Source organism: Corythoichthys intestinalis, chromosome 12 (genome assembly GCF_030265065.1).
Source record: "Corythoichthys intestinalis isolate RoL2023-P3 chromosome 12, ASM3026506v1, whole genome shotgun sequence".
Lineage (NCBI taxonomy): Eukaryota > Metazoa > Chordata > Actinopteri > Syngnathiformes > Syngnathidae > Corythoichthys > Corythoichthys intestinalis.
This window is the reverse complement of record NC_080406.1, coordinates 19,574,510-19,597,664: the sequence shown is the minus strand read 5'-3', so window position 1 is coordinate 19,597,664 and position 23,155 is coordinate 19,574,510. Positions and strand designations below refer to the sequence as shown.

The window sequence follows — 23,155 nt, the reverse complement described above, 5'->3', positions numbered from 1 at the left end:
GAGCTATTTCTGAAACCAATTGAATAATTAAAAGTCAGGTTATTAGCAATTGTTTCTACAAAATGGATAACCGACTAGACTTTTGTCAGGGACTGTATATTCACAGGTTGACCCAGATCCAGAAGAAATCTCCTGCTGCATTTCTCTCACCAATTTCATCTCAAACGCTTATACAGTATTTTAAAGGAGCAAAATGTGAATTAAAGGGGTAAAATCTGTACTGCATCCTAAATCTGCACTCGTGATTTTTTTCCTCTACTTAGAAAAAAATGTTCTTTAGGCGCAAATGCGAGCAAAATGCTAGCACTGCACAGCCATGGCCGGGATACACCCAGAATTAGTTGCCAGCCAATCACAGGGCACAATGAGACAAACAACCATTTGCCGCACACTCAAATCAAAGGACAATTCTAGCCTTCTGTACATGCTTTGATATGTGGGCGGAGAAAAACTCACACTGGCACATGCACATTCTACACAGGAAGGTTGGGATTAAACCCTTGATGTCAGAACTGTGAGGCGGACGCACTCACCACTAAACCACCAATTACTTTGATAATGAGTCCTGGACATTTGCCCCCCAAAATTCTGTCTCAATATTCTGGCATTTACCTAACAGAAATATATTATGTGGATAAACCCAAACTCTGCAATTAGTTGGTGCTAAGATAAATTTATCTTTGTAGTAAAACGCTGACGTCATTCTGCTTTTAACATTGTCAACTTGATGAAAATAAAACTACTTTCTTGATGGTCTTTCTTTGTGCCTGCTGCTAATATATAACTGAAAGTTAATAATATATGATTATCTTATATTTGTTTGCTGTCAGAGTGGCTAATTCAGTCCACGTGATGTTTATCTTAAACATATCACAGAGAGTAAAAGTGACATTCAGTTTATTTTAAATTTTTTATTTCAAACATGCAAAGAGACAAAAAAAACAAATGACAAATCTACAAGCAGTCTGTAAATGCCTTTCACTCTTATTGAACAATATTTAATGTAAAGTGCCTTATGAAGTACTGTATGTATTTTACACATAATCTACACATGATATAATAAACACTATAAATATGCAGAATACATACCACATTTATGTTGGTTATAATAAACATACATATACATATTTAAATCATGCTTTTCCATACATGCTAATTCATAAATGATGCTCCTTGACCTTTTTTTAAGGTGGAATATTGACTGATTTATTATCAATCCAACATTGTATTTACGGGAGAGGAAATCGGAAACAATGTAGAGTGGATGTAGCAGCTTGGTCAGGGCGAGGCAGACGTGATGGATCCAATTGCTGGAAAGAGGGAGGTGAGGCTGTGGAGCATCCCAAATTAAAACACATTTATTTTCTAAAATGCATCAAGTACTGTGCTTACTAAAGCAATCACTTGAAAAGGCAAAGAGGAAAGTTAGGTGATTCAAAACATATTAGAGTAAAACAACTTGCAGCAACACACGTACCTCAATGTGGTTATTCAGAGGGCATTAAATTTGAAGGTGCGCACATTGAGATTACAGTATGTTGGTGTCACAGGAGCCAGGCTGCAGTACGCGCAAAGTGACAATGTTCTTAAAAGCTCTTCTAAAACAGGGGTAGAACATGGCATATATCAACGGGTTCACACACGAGTTCAAACTATACAAATAAGTAACATAATTCATCACATTCTCATGATAAGCCATCAGACTGACAATATTGTACGGACAGAAACACATCAGAAAGACCAGGACGACAATACCCAGAGTCTTGGCGGCCTTCAGCTCAGATTTCTTTGCTCTGAAAGGGGCAGAATGTTGTAATTTAACACATTTATCGTGAGAGCGCACGGCTCTCGCCTGAGACACTGCAACCACAAACACTCTCGTGTAAAGAATGACAATGATGCCGAGAGGAAGAAGGAAGTTCACGATAATGTCCAGAATGCCCCCGATAATGTCAATATGGCAAACACACTCTCCAAGGCAAGCGTTATCGATTTCAGGATGAGCCAATTCTTCCTTCAAAAGAATCCCACAATGGATAACAGCAGCCGACCAACAGAGACAAATACAAAGTTGAATTTTTTTCACGGTGACTTTGGCAGTATAATGCAGAGGATCACAAATAGCCACAAAACGGTCGGCTGATATCAGCACCATGTTTCCTACTGAGGCAGACTGACAAATGAAAGTCAGGTAACACAACAGAGTACATGCAGTCTCACCAAGAAGCCAGCAGGATATGCTCATGGTGATCACAATTGGCATCACCACCAAGCCCAACAGGACGTCAGAGACGGCGAGGGAGAGGAGGAGGAGGTTGGTTGGAGTGTGGAGCTGCCTGCACAAACGCACACACATAAAACAATCGATAATGCAAACAACTTGTCATTATTAAAAACCCTTTCCAGGCAATTATGATTAGGCGGGGACATCATTTAACACGTTGGAACATTTCACTGCTGTCGCAATCTAATGTTAGGTTCAGAGAAAAAGAGCATGTACCTGAAGTGGGAGATTGAAATGACGACGAGCAGGTTGAGCAGCACAGTGAAGATGCATGTGGTGGGTTGGAGGACTATGAAAAGAAAACTCTGAGACAAATAAGACGTTGGCTTGCTGCAGGAGATGTTTCCTAAATGTGGGAAGCAGAGATCTGATTGGTCCTCAGCGTCCATGGAGAACCTTGAGCTCGGACAACGTTCTGCCTAAACCTCTATGTTGTCCATCTTACTTTATGTGTTCTTCTCCCTCCCCCAAGCAATTGTGATTGGTCAATGTGGCCAAAATATGATGTCATGATGAGTGCCATAGCCCAGATGCTCCTTTACCTAATTTTACATATTCCTAAATGGCCTTAATTAGCTCAATCCAATCATTGCAACGAAAGTTTGAATCTCCGGCATTATCGAGCCAGATGACCACCGTGACCTTGCCTATCAAGATGATGCTGTTGTTTCTTTGGAAGCTTCTGATACACTCAAGTAAATACACATGCACTATTTAAACTTTTGAATAGGTGGTTTTTATTGTATATACACATTAGCTTTGTGTTTTTACAAATTACTGAATCCATTGTTGTACAGTATTTATCATTTACAGTCAGAGAGTCAATTAAAACACTTATGAATATGCATTGCTTAATATATACAGTGGGGCAAATAAGTATTTAGTCAACCACTAATTGTGCAAGTTCTCCCACTTGAAAATATTAGAGAGGCCTGTAATTGTCAACATGGGTAAACCTCAACCATGAGAGACAGAATGTGAAAAAAAAAAACAGAAAATCACATTTTTTGATAATTAAAGAATTTATTTGCAAATCATGGTGGAAAATAAGTATTTGGTCAATACCAAAAGTTCATCTCAATACTTTGTTATGTACCCTTTGTTGGCAATAACAGAGGCCAAACATTTTCTGTAACTCTTCACAAGCGTTTCACACACTGTTGCTGGTATTTTGGCCCATTCCTCCATGCAGATCTCCTCTAAAGCAGTCATGTTTTGGGGCTGTCGTTGGGCAACACGGACTTTCAACTCCCTCCACAGATTTTCTATGGGGTTGAGATCTGGAGACTGGCTAGGCCACTCCAGGACCTTGAAATGCTTCTTATGAAGCAACTCTTTTGTTGCCCTGGCTGTGTGTTTGGGATCATTGCCATGCTGAAAGACCCAGCCACATCTCATCTTCAATGCCCTTGCAGATGGAAGGAGATTTTCACTCAAAATCTCTCGATACATGGCCCCATTCATTCTTTCCTTTACACAGACCAGTCGTCCTGGTCCCTTTGCAGAAAAACAGCCCCAAAGTATGATGTTTCAACCCCCATGCTTCACAGTGGGTATGGTGTTCTTCGGATGCAAGTCAGTATTCTTTCTCCTCCCAACACGAGAACCTGTGTTTCTACCAAAAAGTTCTATTTTGGTTTCATCTGACCATAACACATTCTCCCAGTCCTCTTCTGGATCATCCAAATGCTCTCTAGCAAACCACAGACGGGCCTGGACGTGTATGGCTTCAGCAGGGGGAGACGTCTGGCAGTGCAGGATTTGAGTCCCTGGTGGCGCATTGTGTTACTGATAGTAGCCTTTGTTACTGTGGTCCCAGCTCTCTGTAGGTCATTCACTAGTTCCCCCCGTGTGGTGCTGGGATTATTGCTCACCGTTCTTGTTATCATTTTGACGCTACGGGGTGAGATCTTGCATGGAGCCCCAGATCGAGGGAGATTATCAGTGGTCTCGTATGTCTTCCATTTTCTAATAATTACTCCCACAGTGGATTTCTTTACACCAAGCGTTTTACCTATTGCAGATTCAGTCTTCCCAGCCTGGTGCAGGTCTACAATTTTGTCTCTGGTATCCTTTGACAGCTCTTTGGTCTTGGCCATAGTGGATTTTGGAATGTGACTGACTGAGTTTGTGGACAGGTCTCTTTTATACCAATAATGAGTTAATACAGGTGCCATTAATACAGGTAATGAGTGGAGCCTCGTTAGACCTCGTTAGAAGAAGTTAGACCTCTTTGACAGCCAGAAATCTTGCTTCTTTGTAGTTGACCAAATACTTATTTTCCACTCTAATTTGGAAACAAATTCTTTAAAAATCAAACAATGTAATTTTCTTTTCTTTTTTTTTCCACATTGTGTCTCTCATGGTTGAGGTTTACCCATGTTGACAATTACAGGCCTCTCTAATGTTTTCAAGTAGGAGAACTTGCACAATTCGTGGTTGACTAAATACTTAGTTGCCCCCCCTACGTAATTTGCTCTTAACTTTTAAGTATGTGATTTTCATTGTCTATACATATTAGCTTTGTGTTTTTACAAATTGCTGAATCCGTTGCACTAATTACAGTGCTGGCCAAACGTTTTGGCACCCCTGCAATTCTGTCAGATAATGCTCAGTTTCTCCCAGAAAATGATTGCGGTTACAAATGCTTTGGTAGCAATATCTTCATTTATTTTGCTTGCAATGAAAAAAAACACAGAAGATAATGAAAATAAAAAATCAATAATTATCATTTTACACAAAACTCCAAAAATGGGCCAGACAAAAGTATTGGCACCCTCAGCCTAATACATGGTAGCACATCCTTTAGACAAAATAACTGCGAACAACGGCTTCCGGTATCCATCAATAAGATTCTTACAATGCTCTGCTGGAATCTTAGACAATTCTTCTTTGGCCAACTGCTACAGGTCTCTGAGATTTGAAGGGTGCCTTCTCCAAACTGCCATTTTCAGTTTCAGCAATTTCATTGCAACGAAAGTTTGAATCTCCGGGATTACTGAGCCAGATGACCGGTGTGACCTTTCCTATCAAGATGATTCTTTTGTTTCTTTGGAAGCTTCTGATATGCTCAAGAAAATACACATTCACTGTTTAAACTTTTAAATAGGTGTTTTTCATTGTATATACACATTAGCTTTGTGTTTTTACATATTACTGAATCCATTGTTTTATTCATCATGTAATAGAGTCAATTGAAACACGAAGAAGCATTGCTTAATATATACTAAGGATGTAACGGTACATGGTGGTCGGTACGTGGTGCTCGGTTCGGAACGGAGGCGTACCGAATGACTTTCTGACGTAATGTAACCCTTACTTTTCGAGGCTCTGAGTCGATCGGGTTACAGTTTCTTTGTGTTGATTATATTTACTCCGTCTTCTCTACTATAATGAGGACCAACACGGTAGGACAGTATAACCCAGAAACGTCTACGGCGCGACGTGGCCGCCGCAAGAACGCGTGAAATGCGGGCGTTAAAGTCAATCAGCCAATGAACACCAGCCGTAGTGTGGCCGCGTGTTAGACGTGTCCCAGAAGCGGCTCAACACGACGCACGCGAAAAGAACGGCAGAGTTTATTATTTGACGCGCAATACTACTACCGGTAGCTAGGATCGGGCAGACCGGAAGTCACTTGCGTAAAAATACGGTTGATCCGGTCGATTTTCAAACTAATATGCAATGGTATCCTACTTTTTGAGTCAATCAAATCTCTTGAGTGGTAGATCGGGGCACAGTTGACTTGTCTTTGTTGATTTACTGCTGTCTTCTCTGCTATAACAATAACCAACACGGCCCCGTGTTCAATACAAAACCCTCCAACCACAACAAAACAAGTAGGAACTAATATTCACATAGGAACTAAAGTTATACAACATAAAATACTACATCACATTTGTAAAATATAAACACATAAAAAAATATAAATAATAGCCCATTTAAATAAAATAAATTGAAATGAGCTAAAACACCTGTAATTAAATGATAAGAGTAATACACAGATCCTGCTTACACAATTAAATCTATTAATTTCTGTGTGGCGCTTTACCTTGAGAAAATCCACCAATAAAGCTTTTGAAAACTGTTCATAAGAAAAAAAAATGATTCATTTAGGCATTTCATTTGTAAAATACATGTTAAAATCTTTGTCATTGGGATTTTCCCTTTTTTCTTCTTTCTTTCAGAAAGAAAGCTGACCTGCGGGGTCTGAAAGGCAAATTGTTGTTGGATTATCTTTAAATACTTTTTGAGCAGAATTCTAGCTTTGTATAGGCTAATGTTCCTATTGTTGAAAGCACAAAAGTGTGTAATAAGCAACTAGCACATTTATATTTTGCATTTTGTTTTCTTACTGTACCGAAAATGAACTGAACCGTGGCTTCAAAACCGAGGTACGTACCGAACCGAGATTTTTGTGTACCGTTACACCCCTAATAGATACTAATAAAATGTATGTAATGTAGGGTTGGGAACTATTTCCATCTGTAATCACAGGTTGACCCAGATCCAGAAAGCATCTCCTGTTGCAATGCTCTCACCAATTTCATCTCAAACTCTTATATTTTAAAGGAATTAATGTGAATTAAAGGGGTAAAATCTGTGCTCTTGGGCTCCCATTCTTTTTTCTCTACTTACAACAAATTTTGGGGGGGAAAATGCTCGCACTGTACAGCCCTGGCCGGGATACACCCAGAATGGGTTGCCGGCCAATCACAGGGCACAATGAGACAAACAACCATTTGCCTCACATTCACACCAAAGGACAATTTCAAAGCCTTCTGTACATGTTTTTGAGATACGGGCGGAGAAAAACCCACACAGGCACGGGGAGAACATGCAAACTCTACACAGGAAGGCCGAGATTAAACCCTTGATGTCAGAACTGTGAGGCGGACCTGCTAACCACTCAACCACCATTCCTTTGAAAAAGAGTCCTGGACATTTGCCCCCCAAAAACCTGTCTCAATATTCTGGCATTTACCTAATAGAAATAGTATGTGGACAAACCCTCACCCTAGAATTAGTTGGTGCTAAGTTAAATTTATCTTTGGTGTAAAACACTGACGTCATTCTGCTTTCAACATTGTCAGCTAGATGAAAATAAGACTACTTTCTGTTTGTCTTTCTCTGTGTCTGCTGGGAAAAACACAAGTCTTGCCTCACGTGTCTTGTTGTCTTCACACCTCTAATTGCAGACCGCTGTCATCATCATCCTATACTAATAGGCCAAGGTGTGAATCAACAACAGTTAATGGTCGACCGAAACCTCCAAGGACATCCTCCCGGAGAAATGTAAGCCGTACGGGAAAATAAACTTTAAATTTCACAAGAATTGAAGGTATATGGTTTTTTACCTAATGCTTCTTATTACCATGTTTATGAAGTTGATGAATAGTCGTTCAGTGCTGGTCGAGCCTCAGTCCACACTGCCGGCCAATCCGAGTTAGAGAAAACACTTCTGGGATCCAGGACTGAGATGACAAAAAGACCTTTTAAATGTGTCAAGTCTCATCTGGTTCCACTGTGAAATAGAGAAACAAATCAAATAGTGACAAGAATTTGGGCCCTACTTAATCAAAGCGGCGAACTGAAGAAGGTCTTTTCGTGGGCCCTGGTCAGCCATTTACTCATACTGTAGATTCACATCCCCTGACACCTCTTACAAGCCCTTGTGGTAATACCCACCATTCGACTAGTCTTAAATCTAATCCGTTCAAAGGCTTGCTAAAGTCAAGCACGCCTCTGTCTGTTGTAATTGAGCTCTCGTGATGGATTGTCATTAACGCATTTGCTGCCATTGACAACGCTGAATCCCTCTCGTCAACAATGACACTAGAACATTCTCATTCCCTGTAAAAGCAGACGTGTTTTTGCATATCTTATGCTTAATTAGTATTTTGTTTTGCTTCGACTGCGTCGTCATGCTCATTGTCATCACAAAAACAGTTCATTTTATCCAAACATTACTGTTGAAATTTTGAAACATGTCAGTGCACTCTATGTGGTGTCCACTGTGAATGACGTCAAGTCGAGTTATATAAAAAAGAATGTATTTAAGTTATACAGTGGGGCAAATAAGTATTTAGTCAACCACTAATCGTGCAAGTTCTCCCACTTGAAAATATTAGAAATGCCTGAAATTGTCAACATGGGTAAACCTCAACCATGAGAGACAGAATGTGGGAAAAAAAACAGAAAATCACATTGTTTGATTTTTAAAGAATTTATTTGCAAATCATGGTGGAAAATAAGTATTTGCTTAATACCAAAAGTTCATCTAAATACTTTGTTATGTACCCTTTGTTGGCAATAACGGAGGCCAAACATTTTCTGTAATTCTTCACAAGCTTTTCACACACAGTTGCTGGTATTTTGGACCATTCCTCCATGCAGATCTCCTCTAGAACAGTGATGTTTTGGGGCTGTCGTTGGGCAACACGGACTTTCAACTCCCTCCACAGATTTTCTATGGGGTTGAGATCTGGAGACTGGCTATGCCACTCCGGGACCTTAAAAAGCTTCTTACGAAGCCACTCCTTTGTTGCCCTGGCTGTGTGTTTGGGATCATTGTCATGCTGACCTAGCCACGTCTCACCTTCAATGCCCTTGCAGTTGGAAGGAGATTTTCACTCAAAATCTGTCAATACATGGCCCCATTCATTCTTTCCTTTACACAGACCAGTCGTCCTGGTCCCTTTGCAGAACAACAGGCCCCAAAGCATGAAGTTTCCACCCCCATGCTTCACAGTGGGTATGGTGTTCTTCGGATGCAATTCAGTATTCTTTCTCCTCCAAACACGAGAACCTGTGTTTCCACCAAAAAGTTCCATTTTGGTTTCATCTGACCATAACACATTCTCCCAGTCCTCTTCTGGATCATCCAAATGCTCTCTAGCGAACCGCAGACGGGCCTGGACGTGTACTTTGTTCAGCAGTGTGACACGTCTGGCAGTGCAGGATTTGAGTCCCTGGCGGCGCATTGTGTTACTGATAGTAGCCTTTGTTACTGTGGTCCCAGCTCTCTGTAGGTCATTCACTAGGTCCCCCCGTGTGGTTTTGGGATTTTTGCTCACCGTTCTTGTTATCATTTTGACGCCAGGGGGTGAGATCTTGCATGGAGCCCCAGATCGAGGGAGATTATCAGTGGTCTTTTATGTCTTCCATTTTCTAATAATTGCTCCCACAGTTGATTTCTTTACACCAAGCGTTTTACCTATTGCAGATTCAGTCTTCCCAGCCTGGTGCAAGTCTACAATTTTGTCTATGGTGTCCTTCGACAGCTCTTTGGTCTTGGCCATAGTGGAGTTTGGAGTGTGACTGACTGAGTTGTGGACAGGTGTCTTTTATACCGATAATGAGTTAAAACAGGTGCTATTAATACAGGTAACGAGGTAACGAGTAGGTAACGAGCCTCATTAAAAGAAGTTAGACCTCTTTGACAGCCAGAAATCTTGCTTGTTTGTAGGTGACCAAATACTTATTTTCACCTCTAATTTGGAAATCAATTCTTTAAAAATCATACAATGTGATTTTTTTCCCCACATTCTGTCTCTCATGGTTGAGGTTTACCCGTGTTGACAATTACAGGCCTCTTAATCTTTTCAAGTAGGAGAACTTGCACAATTGGTGGTTGAATAAATACTTATTTGCCCTACTGTATATACAGTGCTGCTCAAAAGTTTGTGAACCCCCTCAACATTTTGGAATTTTCTATTATTTCAACCTGATTTCCTAATCAATCAATTCAGTAGTTTTTTTTTTTGTTTTTTTAACAGTTGTGTTGTCGAGACTAAATTAAAAAGAGTTTTCATCAACTGATGTAGGTGCAAAATTGAACTGTTTGGTCACAACCAAAACCGCCATGTCTGGCGAAAAGTCAACACTGCATACCACCAAAAGAACCTTCTCCCAACAGTGAAGCATGGAGGTGGGAATGTCAAGATCTGGGCTTGCTTTTCATCCTCAGGACCTGGACAACTCCACATAGTCCAGGGAATCATGAATTCTGAGGAATATTGTCAAATCCTAGAACATAACCTGACGCCATCTGTTTTGAAGTTAAAGCTTGGCAGAAGGTGGATCATGCAACATGATAATGATCCAAAGCATTCCAGCAATACAACCAAGGAATGGCTGAAAAAGAAGAAGATTCGTGTTCTGGACTGGCCCAGTCAAAGTCCTGACCTAAATCCCATTGAAATGCTGTGGCGGGACCTGAAGCGAGCAGTTCATGCCAGACGCCCATCAAACCTCTCTCAACTGACTGCGTTCTGCAAGGAAGAATGGGCAAAAATCCCCCAAAGTAGATGTGAGAGGCTGATTAGTCACTACAGAAACCGTTTGGTTGAGGTAATCTCTGCAAAAGGAGGCGCAATATCCTATTAACTGAAGGGGTTCACATACTTTTGCACACATGATATCTGAGTTTTTCTTAAATCAACCACTTTTGTTAAATAAAGAATGACAATATAACTATTTCTTTTGTTTCAGTCCATTATTTGGAATGTCAGTATTGTGGATTTGGGTATAACTTAACATTTAATAAGGTTATTTTAGTTTTTTTTACAAAAAATCTGACCATCGCTGTGGGGTTCACAAACTTTCGAGCAGCACTGTATGTGTTGATATGTCGCCACACTTTGTTCTGCTTTTCATTTTCCCCCCGCTTTGAAAACACGAAACGGGTAGAAATGTTCTTGTTCTCAAATATGTCTGTTATATGGTGACTGTGTAATGTACATGTCACCTTATACAGTACCGTGGTATGAAAAAGTATATGAACCTTTTGGAATTTCTTACATTTCTGCATAAAATCACCATCAAATGTGATCTGATCTTTGCCAAAATCACATAGATGAAAATACAGTTTCTGCGTTACCTAAAACCACCCAAACATTGATAGGTTTTCACGTTTTGATGAGGATAGCATGCAAACTGACAGAAGGGGGGGGGGGGGGGGGGGAGTAAGTCAACCCTCAGCCTAAGGAGACTTAAAGAGCAATTGAAACCAATTTTTACCAAACATTTTAATTCAGGTGTGTGCCCAATCAATGATGAGTGGTTTAAAGCTGCCCTGCCCACTATAAAACACACACCGGGTAAGAATTGTCTAGATGAGAAGCATTCTCTGATGTGCATCATGGCTCGGTCAAAAGAGCTGTCTGAACACCTGCGATCAAGAATTGTTGATTTGTATAAAGCTAGGAAAGAATTAAAAAAAACATCTCTAAAAGTCTGGATGTTCGTCAATCGAAAGTCAGAGAAGTTGTCTACAAATGGAGAGAGTTTGGCACTGTTGCTTCTCTCCCAAGGTGTGGCCGTCCACCAAAGATGACGCCAAAAGTTCAGCACGAAATACTCAGGGAGGTAAAAGAGAACCCTAGAGTGTCTGCCAAAGACTTACAGAAATCACTGGCGCAGTCCAATATCTCTTTTGAACACATCAACTATATGTAAAACTATTGCCAAGAATGGTGTTCATGGGAGGACTCCACGGAGGAAGCCACTGCTGTCTAAAAAGAACATTGTTGCTCGTTTAATGTTCGTAAAAAAGGCTCTTGGACACTCCACAGAAGTTTTGACAAAATATTTTGTGGAGTAAAGAAACCGAAGTTAAATTGTAAAAGCCCATTGAGATGCTGTGGCATGACTGAAAGATAGTGATTCATGCCAGACATCCCAGGAATCTGATTGAACTACAGCAGTTTTGTAGAGAAGAATTAAGATTAGTCCTGATTGATGTGCCAGACTGATCGGCAGCTTCAGAAAGCGTGTGGTTAAAGTTATTGCTGCCAAAGGGGGGGGGGGCACAAAATATTAAATGTGATGGTTCACTTACTTCTTTTTCCCTTTCTGTCATTCTTTGCATACTATCCTCATTAAAATATGAAAACCTATAAATGCTTGGGTGGTTTTAGTTAAAGCAGACACTGTTTTTTCATCTGTGTGATTTTGACAAAGATCAGATCACATTTGGGGATTTTATGCAGAAATGTGAGAAATTCCAAAAGTTTTAGATACTTTTTCATACCACATTTTTATTGAACGTCTTGCAGAAGTGGCTCTTACAACAACACAATACAAGGAAAATGCACTCACAAATCACGCATGCTCTCTTTTGACGAAATCCCAAATTCAAAAGTTCATCATGTAGGAAAAAAAATGTTTGTTGTCTCCTATGAATGTGACTGTCTTATAGCAATTGACTGGAAACTAGGATGTGATGCACTGTCAACGAACGTTCTCACTCGGGTTCCTTTGTTGTTAAAGCTAGACATCACAACTACTACTGCTTACAAAAAAAAAAAAAAAAAATCAAACTTTGTTTGAATGATAAAGTCTTGTAATAACATTGTTGAGCGTCATTGAGATCATGTGCCTCTTGTGTTTGTATGTCCTAACAAGTCATTTTCAAGTCATTAACATAGTTGTGTCCACGTAGTCATCATCATCATAGGTGAATGATCATCATCATCATCACCATCATCACCCAAGAAACCACAAGCATTTACTTCAACTCACTTACAGACAGTACACCTGGACTTACAGTATATCAGGTTAAGATGCAAAAAAATTATCTAGATTTATTCAAATAAAAATCTCGAATCTTTCTCTGCTCGATTGTTTTATGTAGAATGGGTCTTTTTGTCCCCAACTTCCCATTTAGGTTTAAAGATTGATTTTGAAAGTACTTATGTGGGTTCACAGGTTAAAAAAAAAAACTATTGTGTTATTGAAAAAAATAGCCTGCGTATTTCTCAATGATATGTAGTCTCACACTGTAGCACTTTGCTTAATTACATTATGAACAATTCAAAAATGAAATTTTCTTTAAAAAATAAAAGTGTACACACATTTTGTGTTCATTTTGAAATGTCCTTCAATAATTAGCAAATCGCTGTGTATTTATTAAATTGATTAAATATTAAAACATTAAATAATTTATACGTGTATTTTGCAATTTTTTTGAAATCGATTTCAAATGATTGGTTGGTTAATTTCAATGAAATTACTGTATCTTTTTGAAGCCCAGTCTGCCAGCTCTGTCTTGATCCAAAATTACCTCAAGATTTTTCAGATTGGGGAGGAGCGCATTTGTTGTTGTTGATGTTCACTTTAGGGGTGCAAACAAAGTTTTTTCATAGAATTAAGTGTTCAATTTAAAAATTCACAATAAATAACTTTAAATCGAACTGTTTTTTTTTTTTTTTTTTTTTTTACATTTTACCACGAAATAATTATATTAAAAATATAACAATATATTTAATTGATTCATATGTATGTTATTATTCCATAAAACACCGTTTTTTTTTGTTTTTTTGGTTGTTGTTGTTTTTAAATCTCGTGTGCTCTCGCTGAGCTCTACTGCTATCTGCTGGTTCAAATCTGTACGTACAACACGTCATCACAACATCCAGACAGATGTCTGATGGGTGCTTTAAATTAAACTTAATGGTCTTCTTCACTTTTCGGTCGTTTTAATGAAATAACACAGGGGACGCATGCTTTTAAAATAGTTACAGTCAAGATTGTTCAATTTTGAAATGATTTTGAAGCTGTCGTAAATGACAGAGATGCAGTAAATTTACTGCATACCTAAAATAAATCCGATAATCAATACAATAATTATTTTTTACATCCTGGATGAATCATAGCTACGTTAATACAGTTAGATATAAACAGGGGTGAAAGTGGCTAGAATTTCTTGCCGGAACTCCCCGACGTGAAGGTCGCCACAGAGCCAGAAATTTTATGTATTTATTTTTCATTCAAAATTGTATGTGTATATATATATATATATATATATATATATATATATATATATATATATATATATATATATATATATATATATATATATATATATATATTTATTTATTTATTTATTTATTTTATGATTTGCAAAATAAAAGTTAACAAAAACAGCAATAACTCCAACCTCCATCTCCTAATTTTTATTTTCCCCTCATTTCCTCACATACTAAATGCCAAATCTCAATTTTAACCACTTAAGAACATAGGATATATATTAAAATTGCTGTAAACATTTACTTTTTTTTTTTTTTTTTTTTTTTTTTTTAATCATAAGGATATAAATAACATACATTCAGAAAAATAAGTACAAATGACTTATATTATGCAGAGTGAAATGGAATATATTTTGATCATTGCGCAAACATTGACTTTTATAAATCATAAGGAAATGAATAAGTAGCCTAAACTAAATGAACAAATATAAGTCCAAAGTGCACATTGACAGCTAAGTTGTTCTGAACCTCCCCATTAGAGCAAATAAAACTAATTATGATATATAAGCCTCCTCATTGCTTTCATTGCTCTGATTTGATCCATTTTATGTTGCATTGTCCTTTTTTTGTCGCATTTTTTTTTTTTGCTGTTCCAGACAACATGCACATTTGAACCAATCAGAGCTAACCGTCTCTCCTGATCACGTTAGTATGTCAGCCAATTGAACAGATAAATGAGTACAGGCGTTTTTCTTTGCTGCGTGCGTTCGCACATTGACGTGACTCATCATCGTCAGACTCAGATAACTGCAGCAGCTGAGGAATCCTCCATGCCGTCCGTGGAATAAAATCAATAATAAATATTGGTGGAAATGGATCACGCTACATAAGCACTTTATTATGCTTTTTGTTAACACTTGTGTATGTAAATCTGATGTTGGTAGATTGTTTTTTTTTTCTTGGAACTGAAATGTATGTGTGGCAGCTTAGCATTTTTTTACATTTTTTATTTTTATGTAGTGTTTTCACAGTTGCTGTCATAGTTTCGGAATCAAAACACCGTGTACCAGAACAACATTCTTGCCCTGAATCATATACCGGAACTGCATTCTGGCGCTGAATCTTATACCGGAACTACGTTCCTGACCGTTCTGGCCCACTTTCATCCCTGAATATAAACCAAGGAGTTTGTAAATATGTTAGGTATTCAGCCAGTTAAGATTATTTTAATGGAGAAAATCACTCACATTTGGTCTGCTAAAAGAGCTGTGACTCCACCAGAATCCATCTAGACGCATATATTTTATATATATATACTGGACTGTCTCAGGAAATTAGAATATTGTGTATTCTAATTTTATGAGACAGTCCTGTACACATTAGCTTTGTATTTTTACTTATTATTGAATATATTGTTGTATTCATCATGTAAGAGAGTCAATTAAAACACTTATGAAAAAGCATTGCTTAATATATACGTACATAACGTAATTGCACATACTGTATGACTTTTGTCAATCTGAGGTTGCCGTACACAGCAAAATCTCGAGTTGATTGATGTTGATTTGGGTGTTGTTTTAACACTATCCATAGACTTCATAATGATATTGACGGGACACTTTCCACAGACACTGCGCCACGCCTTCAAGTAGGGGGCCGTCCCACAGTCCGCTTCAGTTATTCGCAGTCGGTTGCAGTTATTCAACACATGCTGCGAGCCAACGCCGGATTTAGGTTGAAAAAGTACGAAAGCTGTACCGCATACAAACAGGAAGGACTGTCTCAGGCAGGGGTTGCGCTAGACATTTTCGTCACTTAATTTTTTTAAATGATAATGATGACATATTCAATAGTATTTAGTTTTCATTCATTTTTAATTAATATTGTAACGCTTGCTTGGCGGCAAAAAATTAGACACGGAAGTCGTGGTATTTTTCTCCCTCTTTTTACTCTGCTTACCACCAACAAAACAACAACTCCGCCCCCAAAGAAAAAGAGGCAACTATATAGACCTCATTCACCAACGTCTCACAATGATCTTAATTGTGGTTGTCAGCCCAAAATCTTCTAAATATATATTAAATGCATCTTACCAGATATAAAATGACTACTACATAGTCTGTGGTGATCGTTTGGTGCCCACATTTCTTGTCGAATTACAGCAGTCCATCTCGCTCTCGTCTTCGGGTCTCTCAGAATACGGTAGAACTTCAAGTCTCTCCATCTATCTTCTCTGTTACTGCAACCAACCGCCACACACGCCTTCACCGTTTTGATTATTAATGTTAATGAGCAGAAAAACACGCCGTAATAGGAGGCATGTACGTAGCGGTAATGTGTAAACACGACGAGCTGACACACAATATGGCGGCTCCAGTCAGGGGGGCGGAGTTGTGACGTCATGTGATTGGGGTCTATACACAGGCGGCAATCTAGTCCACCAATTGGATGACGCGCTGGCACACCGGGTGCACCAATAAGAACCTTGCTTTGATGTGTCAATCACAGTGCCGCCGCCAGACCCCGGTGACGCCACAATACTCTGACAGAATAGCCAACGACGTCATGCATTAAGAGAGACAATAGCTAATTAATATGCTCACTCACCACTCTGTGGTCTGGGGTGTGAATTGCAACCTGTCAAAATGACGGACGGACTTCAGTTTTTTCCGTCACCGTTTTAAAAAAACGGTCAACGACGGAAAATATTCGGTTAACGCGACCCCTGGTCTCAGGAGTGATTTTTTTTCGAGGATTCAAGGTAATTATTATATTTTTCGTACCATGCATGCATTTTGAAACGTTGTGAAAAAAATCAATGGGAGAAATTAACCGCTACAGCATTGGCGTCATAATTCGCAATATTTACGTAAAAATGCCCGATTTTTTTTTTTTTTTGCTTTTGACCAAGAATCGAGACTGTTTTATGTTCATATCTATAAAGAATTCAGGGATTTAAGCATTTATTCACAATAATTTTCAGCGTAAAAAACTGTTTGTGGGGATAAGGCGGCGCTAGAGTGGCTTAAAGACTAGCAGCACATTTGACATATTTACTAGGGCTGTCAAACGATTAAAATTTTTAATCGAGTTAATTACAGCTTAAAAATTAATTAATCATAATTAATCGCAATTCAAACCATCTATAGAATATGCCATATTTTTCTGTAAATTATTGTTGGAATGGGAAGATAAGACACAAGATGGATATATACATTCAACATGCGGTACAAAGGGACTGTATTTGTTTATTATAACAATAAATCAACAAGATGGCATTAACATTATTAACATTCTGTTAAAGCGATCCATGGATAGAAAGACTTGTAGTTCTTTAAAGATAAATGTTAGTCCAAGTTCTAGAAATTTTATATTAAAACCCCTATTAATGTTTTCGTTTTAATAAAATTTGTAAAAATTTCAATCAAAAAAAATAAACTAGTAGCCCGCCATTGTTGATGTCAATAATTACTTACACAATGCTCATGGGTGCTGAAGCCCATAAAATCAGTCGCACCCAAGCGCCAGCAGAGGGCGGCAAAACTCCATAAAACACAATTAACATGTGGGCATTTCACTGTACTGTCATTTAAATCTGTCTGAGCGGGGCATGTGCGTTAATTGCGTCAAATATTTGAACGTGATTAATTTAAAAAATTAATTACCGCCCGTTAACGCGATAATTTTGACAGCCCTAATATTTAAATTAGAGAAATGCTAACTGACCGGTTCTTTGCTCTTTTGACAAAGAATCAAGACTGTTTTGCGTCCATATCTATAAAGAATTCGGGGATTTAAGCATTTATTCACAAAAAATTTCAACGTAAAAAGCTCTTTGTCTGTGTTTCCCCTCGGTCAGCTTTGACAGAGATAGGCCCCCTATTAATTGGCCCCGCGCCCTGTCAATATCATTATGAAGTCTATACACTAGCAGTGTTAAGATCGCTCTTGGCGCGGTGTCAATTAAGTTAATTGAACACAGACACCCCTAGCAGAGTGCGCAAAAACTTGTGGGTGAAGTGACACCACGACTGTAAGCAGTATTGTCTGTAAATAGTTGGAGTGTGTTTGGTTGAAAAAGCATAATAGCGACCTTGACTTTTATGCATACTAAAGTGATACAAAGTCACTTTGTTACCTCTCACGAGAGCAACAGAAGAGTACAATTGCCAATTAGGCCCATGTTCTGCTCTAGGGTTCCCCCACGCATCCAGAATATTAATGAATATTTTAAAAATAACAGTCCTATTGTAAGAAAACAAAAGGTTGTTACACATTTTGCATGTAAAAGGTTTGAATCGGAATTGCTTAAGTTGTTCAAATCAATTAGGCATTTTTCATTTCAATACAAAACGTAATGAATGATATGGACCGCTTGGATGTGTGTGGAAGCGATGGCTATATTTATTTAGTTTTTTGAATCCCGCGCCATGAAAATGAGTGACTTCCGGCAACAGTCTCGAGTTGAGAAAGAGGGCGCTGTGACGTGTACGGAGGAAGTCCTCTTCACTATACAGCCGTACTGTTGAATGAGAAGAACTAAGGATTCAGCTGATTTTGTAGATTAACACATTTATTTTTCGCATCACGCCAGCCAAACGGCTGCAGAAAAATCTTGCTGTATGAGGGAGAGGCGTGTGCGCCTTTTTGGAGTTTCAAAAGGTTCCCATTCACCGGTGGATATTGGCAGGGGCGGACTGGGACTAAAAAGCAGCCCTGGACTTTGACTCAGCTTAGCCCACAAAAATCGCTGTACGAAGGGAAACACAGACCTTCTAGGGGGGTCCAGGGGCATGCCCCCCCGGGAGATTTTTTTTTTTTTTTTTTACATTTTATTGTAAAATGCACCAATTTCGTGCACTTTGAGAGAAAAATGAAGCGGCTATGAAGAACTACACATTGCATTATTATACATTTTAGCTTGAATACACACTGAGAAATTAACTATTTCAATTTCATTTTCAATGAAAATACAATAAACATTTCAAGACAAATCCTGTATACATAACCTTCATTGGAAAGTATTAACCAGAAAACAAAACAATATACCATATCGGCCCGAATATAAGACGGCTCTGATTATAAGACGACCCCCTCTTTTTCAAGACTCAAGTATTTATTTTTATACAGAGAATAATTACAGTACATCTGAAACAAATGATTATAACGATATATTTGAGAGAAAAAGCATTTTATTTTGCCTCATTCAAATCTTAATATCTTAACTTTTAAATATATAAACTAAAGTGCAATCACATTCATAAATTAATGGCTTCTGGTTTTTTAAATGTAAATAAACCAATCTATTGTGATAAAACAACAAAATTCCAATAACTGTATTAACCATCAAAGTGAGGTCTAACTGTAACTGTAGTCATGAAACAAATCTGAATAAGGAAAAACATTGCAATAAAATAATGCAAACTGGTTAAACTTGAGAGTAGCTGAGATCTGTCATGACAAAAACATTACTCCTCAAGTTCAGCATTCGCTTCAATGATATCTGGCGCCATCTAGCGTCGTGAATGGGTAGAACGTCTAGACCACGAATACAAGACGACCCCCACTTTTTCAGTCTTATTTCAATGCAAAAAACACCATCTTATATTCGGGTCAATACGGTATAAATGATTAAAAATATATATCATATCAATTTAACTACCTAATCTTCAAAGTAAAACCATTCATTTAATTAATATTTTGTTATATTTCTTCTGAATTAATATTGCTGCTGCGTGTGCAGACGTTGTTTTCCAGCTAAAAAAATTTTTTTTAATAGGAGAGGGATAGTAGGACTAGCAACTTGACACGATTGCAAACGGGGGACATGGACTAGCTGGCACTAACCCTTTAATTGCCATCTATTTCATTTAAAATGTAGCTACCTGGTGGATAACAATTGCCAATATACCTAGTAAGTAACCCTCCTCATCCCTACTTACTTGCCCTGCGCTTGTCCGGGACACTTCCACCAGCTCATCATCACCCTCTCCCTCGTCTGTTTTTGCCACCACAATCCATATTGTTTATCCACGCTCGTCGCTATTTTGCTTCCATAAGGAGTAAGTAGGCTACTCTGTGCTTTCTTCGTTCTTCTCCTATCAGATTGGCGGTTAACAGCCATGCGCATTGCTGCCACCTCTGGGATTGGATGCAAACTGTAGATACTGAGGATAGTGGGGGATAAAAACAGTGATGTATGTATGGCGGCCGCCGGCTGTCCAGAGCACCAGCCGTTCTGTGATCCTCCAGAAGCGACAGATTACCAGTCCGCCCCTGGATATTGGCCAAAACAAGCCCTACTACTGTGGGACCATGGGACTTACGAGGAAGTGAGTAAACATCTTGTTTTGTATCATGTCAAATACTGGTGAATACAGCGATTACAAAGTAAACACTACAAACTTTCTTTAAATAAAGGACTACTTACGTTTGATCATTGATAGGCATGTAAAAAGCTCTCCTCATGCACATTAGCTGCATGTTAGCTGCACAACAACTGCAGCCGCCCTCCTCCGGGGAACGAGCTGTAAATTGCTCTCCGCCGGGCGGTTTGCTGATCGGCGAAGACAATCGACAACCCAGTCGTCATGTCAAATGATCCGGGCTAGTTATGTGTGATTTTCCGATTCGAAGACTTTGAAACATCACTCGGTTCGGGTTAGCATGTCGGCTAGCTGTCACGCCTCTTGGGTTGTTTACATTTTCCGAAGCTGGGAAGGGAAATGACATAAGCCCGATTTAGGTGTCATAAAGTATCATTCGGGAGGTGCGACAGTAAAGGTGAAGTCGACAGTTTTGACCATTATGGAGTAATTTTGCCATGTCGTCCTGAATAAGTGCATTTTTATTATTTCATATTCCATTTAGCACAAGACTGTTATTTGTCATGACCATGCCATTTATCTAGCAATTGAGGAAAAAATACTTGGATAAAAAGAATATCCTGTAAAAATATTGAAGTAGAGAGACAGAAACAATGACATTTTGTGGCTTTCTTCGTCGCGTTTTCCTCGTTCTGAATAATTCCCCCTCAATGGGCTGAATAGTAAAACCGATGAGCCCAGTCTCCCGCTGACGTCATCCACCTGTTGGGGACGCTTGAGCCCTATAATGGTAGGTGTGGCTAACCAGCAGATTAAAAGACTAATTTCTAGTCATCTGCACTTTGCTAAATTGTTGTATATAGTCAAATCGTCTCAAAATATGATTCTTATTCACATAATAATGCTATTTAAGACTTTTTTTTTCTCCTGTCGTATGCTCTTTAAAGCAGTTGTGTGTAACCACTTGAAATAAGGATCTTGCATAAATACTATGATTTATTTTTTTGAGTGGACATTATTTTATTGAATTAGTGACACTCTTGTGAATGTGTTAAAGGCACACCGAACACTCGTTACTTTTTTGTGTAACATGACTAACATCATGGCAAGTCAAAAGAAATCAGACAAGATATCAGGAAGACATTTGTGGGCTTTTACAAGTGCGATTCATCTTTGAGGTTAATTTCCAGATGGCATATGTTCAAACAAATAAACAATCATATTCAAGTATTAACACAACTCGGGAAAAAAATGGGCTTCTTGTGGGGAAATGGTCTTTTTAATCCGAAATCGATCAAATAAGAAAATGAATAACTTGTGAAGATGCTGTCTGAACCTGGCAAGAACCTGCAGTTGCAATTACAAATGCTTTGGTATTAATATCTTCATTTTATTTTTCCTGCAATGAAAAAACACAAAAGAGAATGATTTAAAAAAATATTTTTTTTATGAATATCATTTTACACAAAACTCCAAAAAAGGGCCGGACAAAAGTATTGGCACCTATTGAAAAATCATGTGATGCTTCTCTAATTTGTGTAATCAACAGCACCTGTTACTTACCTGTGGCACATAACAGGTGGTGGCAAAAACTAAATCAAACTTGCAGCCTGTTAAAATGGATTGAAGTTGACTCAACCTCTGTCCTGTGTCCTTGTGTGTACTACATCTAGCATGGAGAAAAGAAAGAAGACCAAACAACTGTCTGAGGACTTGAGAAGCAAAATTGTGAGGAAGCATTGGCAATCTCAAGGCTACAAGTCCATCTCCAAAGACCTGAATGTTCCTGTGTCTACCGTGCGCAGTGTCATCAATAAGTGTAAAACCCATGGCACTGTGGCTAACCTCCCTAGATGTGGACGGAAAGGAAAAATTGACGAGAGATTTCATTGAAAGATTGTGCGGATGGTGGATAACGAACAATATAAGCTGTTCTGCAGTCCAAGGGTACAACAGTGTCAACCCGTACTATCCGTCGGCGTCTGAATGATAAGGGACTCTATGGTAGGATACCCAGGAAGACCCCACTTCTGACCCAGAGACAGAAAAAATCCTGGCTGGAGTTTGCCAAAACTTACCTGAGAAAGCCAAAACATTTTGGAAGAATGTACTTTGGTCAGATGAGACAAAAGTGGAGCTTTTGGGGGAAAAGGCATCAACAGCGAGTTAACAGGAGAAAAACGAGGCCAAAGAAAAGAACAAGGCCCCCTCGGTCAAACATGGCAGAGGTTCCCTGATGTTTAGGGGTTGCAATGCTGCCTCTGGCACTGGACTGCTTGAGCGTGTGTATGGCATTATGAAGTGTGAAGACTATCAACAAATTCTGTAGTATAATGTAGGGCCCAGTGTGAGAAAGCTGGGTCTCCCTCACAGGTCATGGGTCTTCCAGCAGGACAATGACCAAAAACACACTTCAAAAAGCACAAGAAAATGGCTTGAGAGAAAGCACCGGAGACTTCTAAAGTGGCCAGCAATGAGTCCAGACCTGAAACCCATAGAACACCTGTGGAGAGATCTGAAAATGGCAGTTTGGAGAAGGCACCCTTCAAATCTCAGAATCCTGGAGCAGTTGGCCAGAGAAGAACGGTCTAAAATTCCAGCAAAGCATTGTATGAAACTCATTGATGGATACCGGAAGCAGTTGTTCGCAGTTATTTTGTCTAAAGGGTGTGCTACCAAGTATTAGGCTGAGGGTGCCAATACTTTTGTCCGGCCCAATTTTTGGAGTTTTGTGTAAAATGATAATGATTTTTTTTAATTTTTTCATTGTCTTTTGTGTTTTTTCATTGCAAGCA

At 38.8% G+C, this 23,155-nt stretch overlaps 1 protein-coding gene across 1 annotated transcript; it reads right to left on the bottom strand.

Annotated features, from left to right (window-relative positions):
* Positions 1 to 1,528: 1,528 nt before the first annotated feature.
* LOC130926656 (trace amine-associated receptor 13c-like) lies at positions 1,529 to 2,673 on the bottom strand. The gene is made up of 2 exons (XM_057851692.1): positions 2,501 to 2,673; positions 1,529 to 2,336 (listed from the first exon to the last, which is right to left on the bottom strand). Exons 1-2 carry the CDS (start codon positions 2,671 to 2,673, stop codon positions 1,529 to 1,531), a joined length of 981 nt encoding a protein of 326 aa, XP_057707675.1.
* Between the last annotated feature and the right edge of the window lie 20,482 nt (positions 2,674 to 23,155).

Bases quoted from the DNA above. Each gene is read 5' to 3' on its own strand.
- LOC130926656 (XM_057851692.1), bottom strand. From the start codon at position 2,673: ATGGACGCTGAGGACCAATCAGATCTCTGCTTCCCACATTTAGGAAAC. The intron at 2,337-2,500 runs GTACATGCTCTT...GCGTTTGTGCAG, and splicing joins ATTTCAATCTCCCACTTCAG to GCAGCTCCACACTCCAACCA.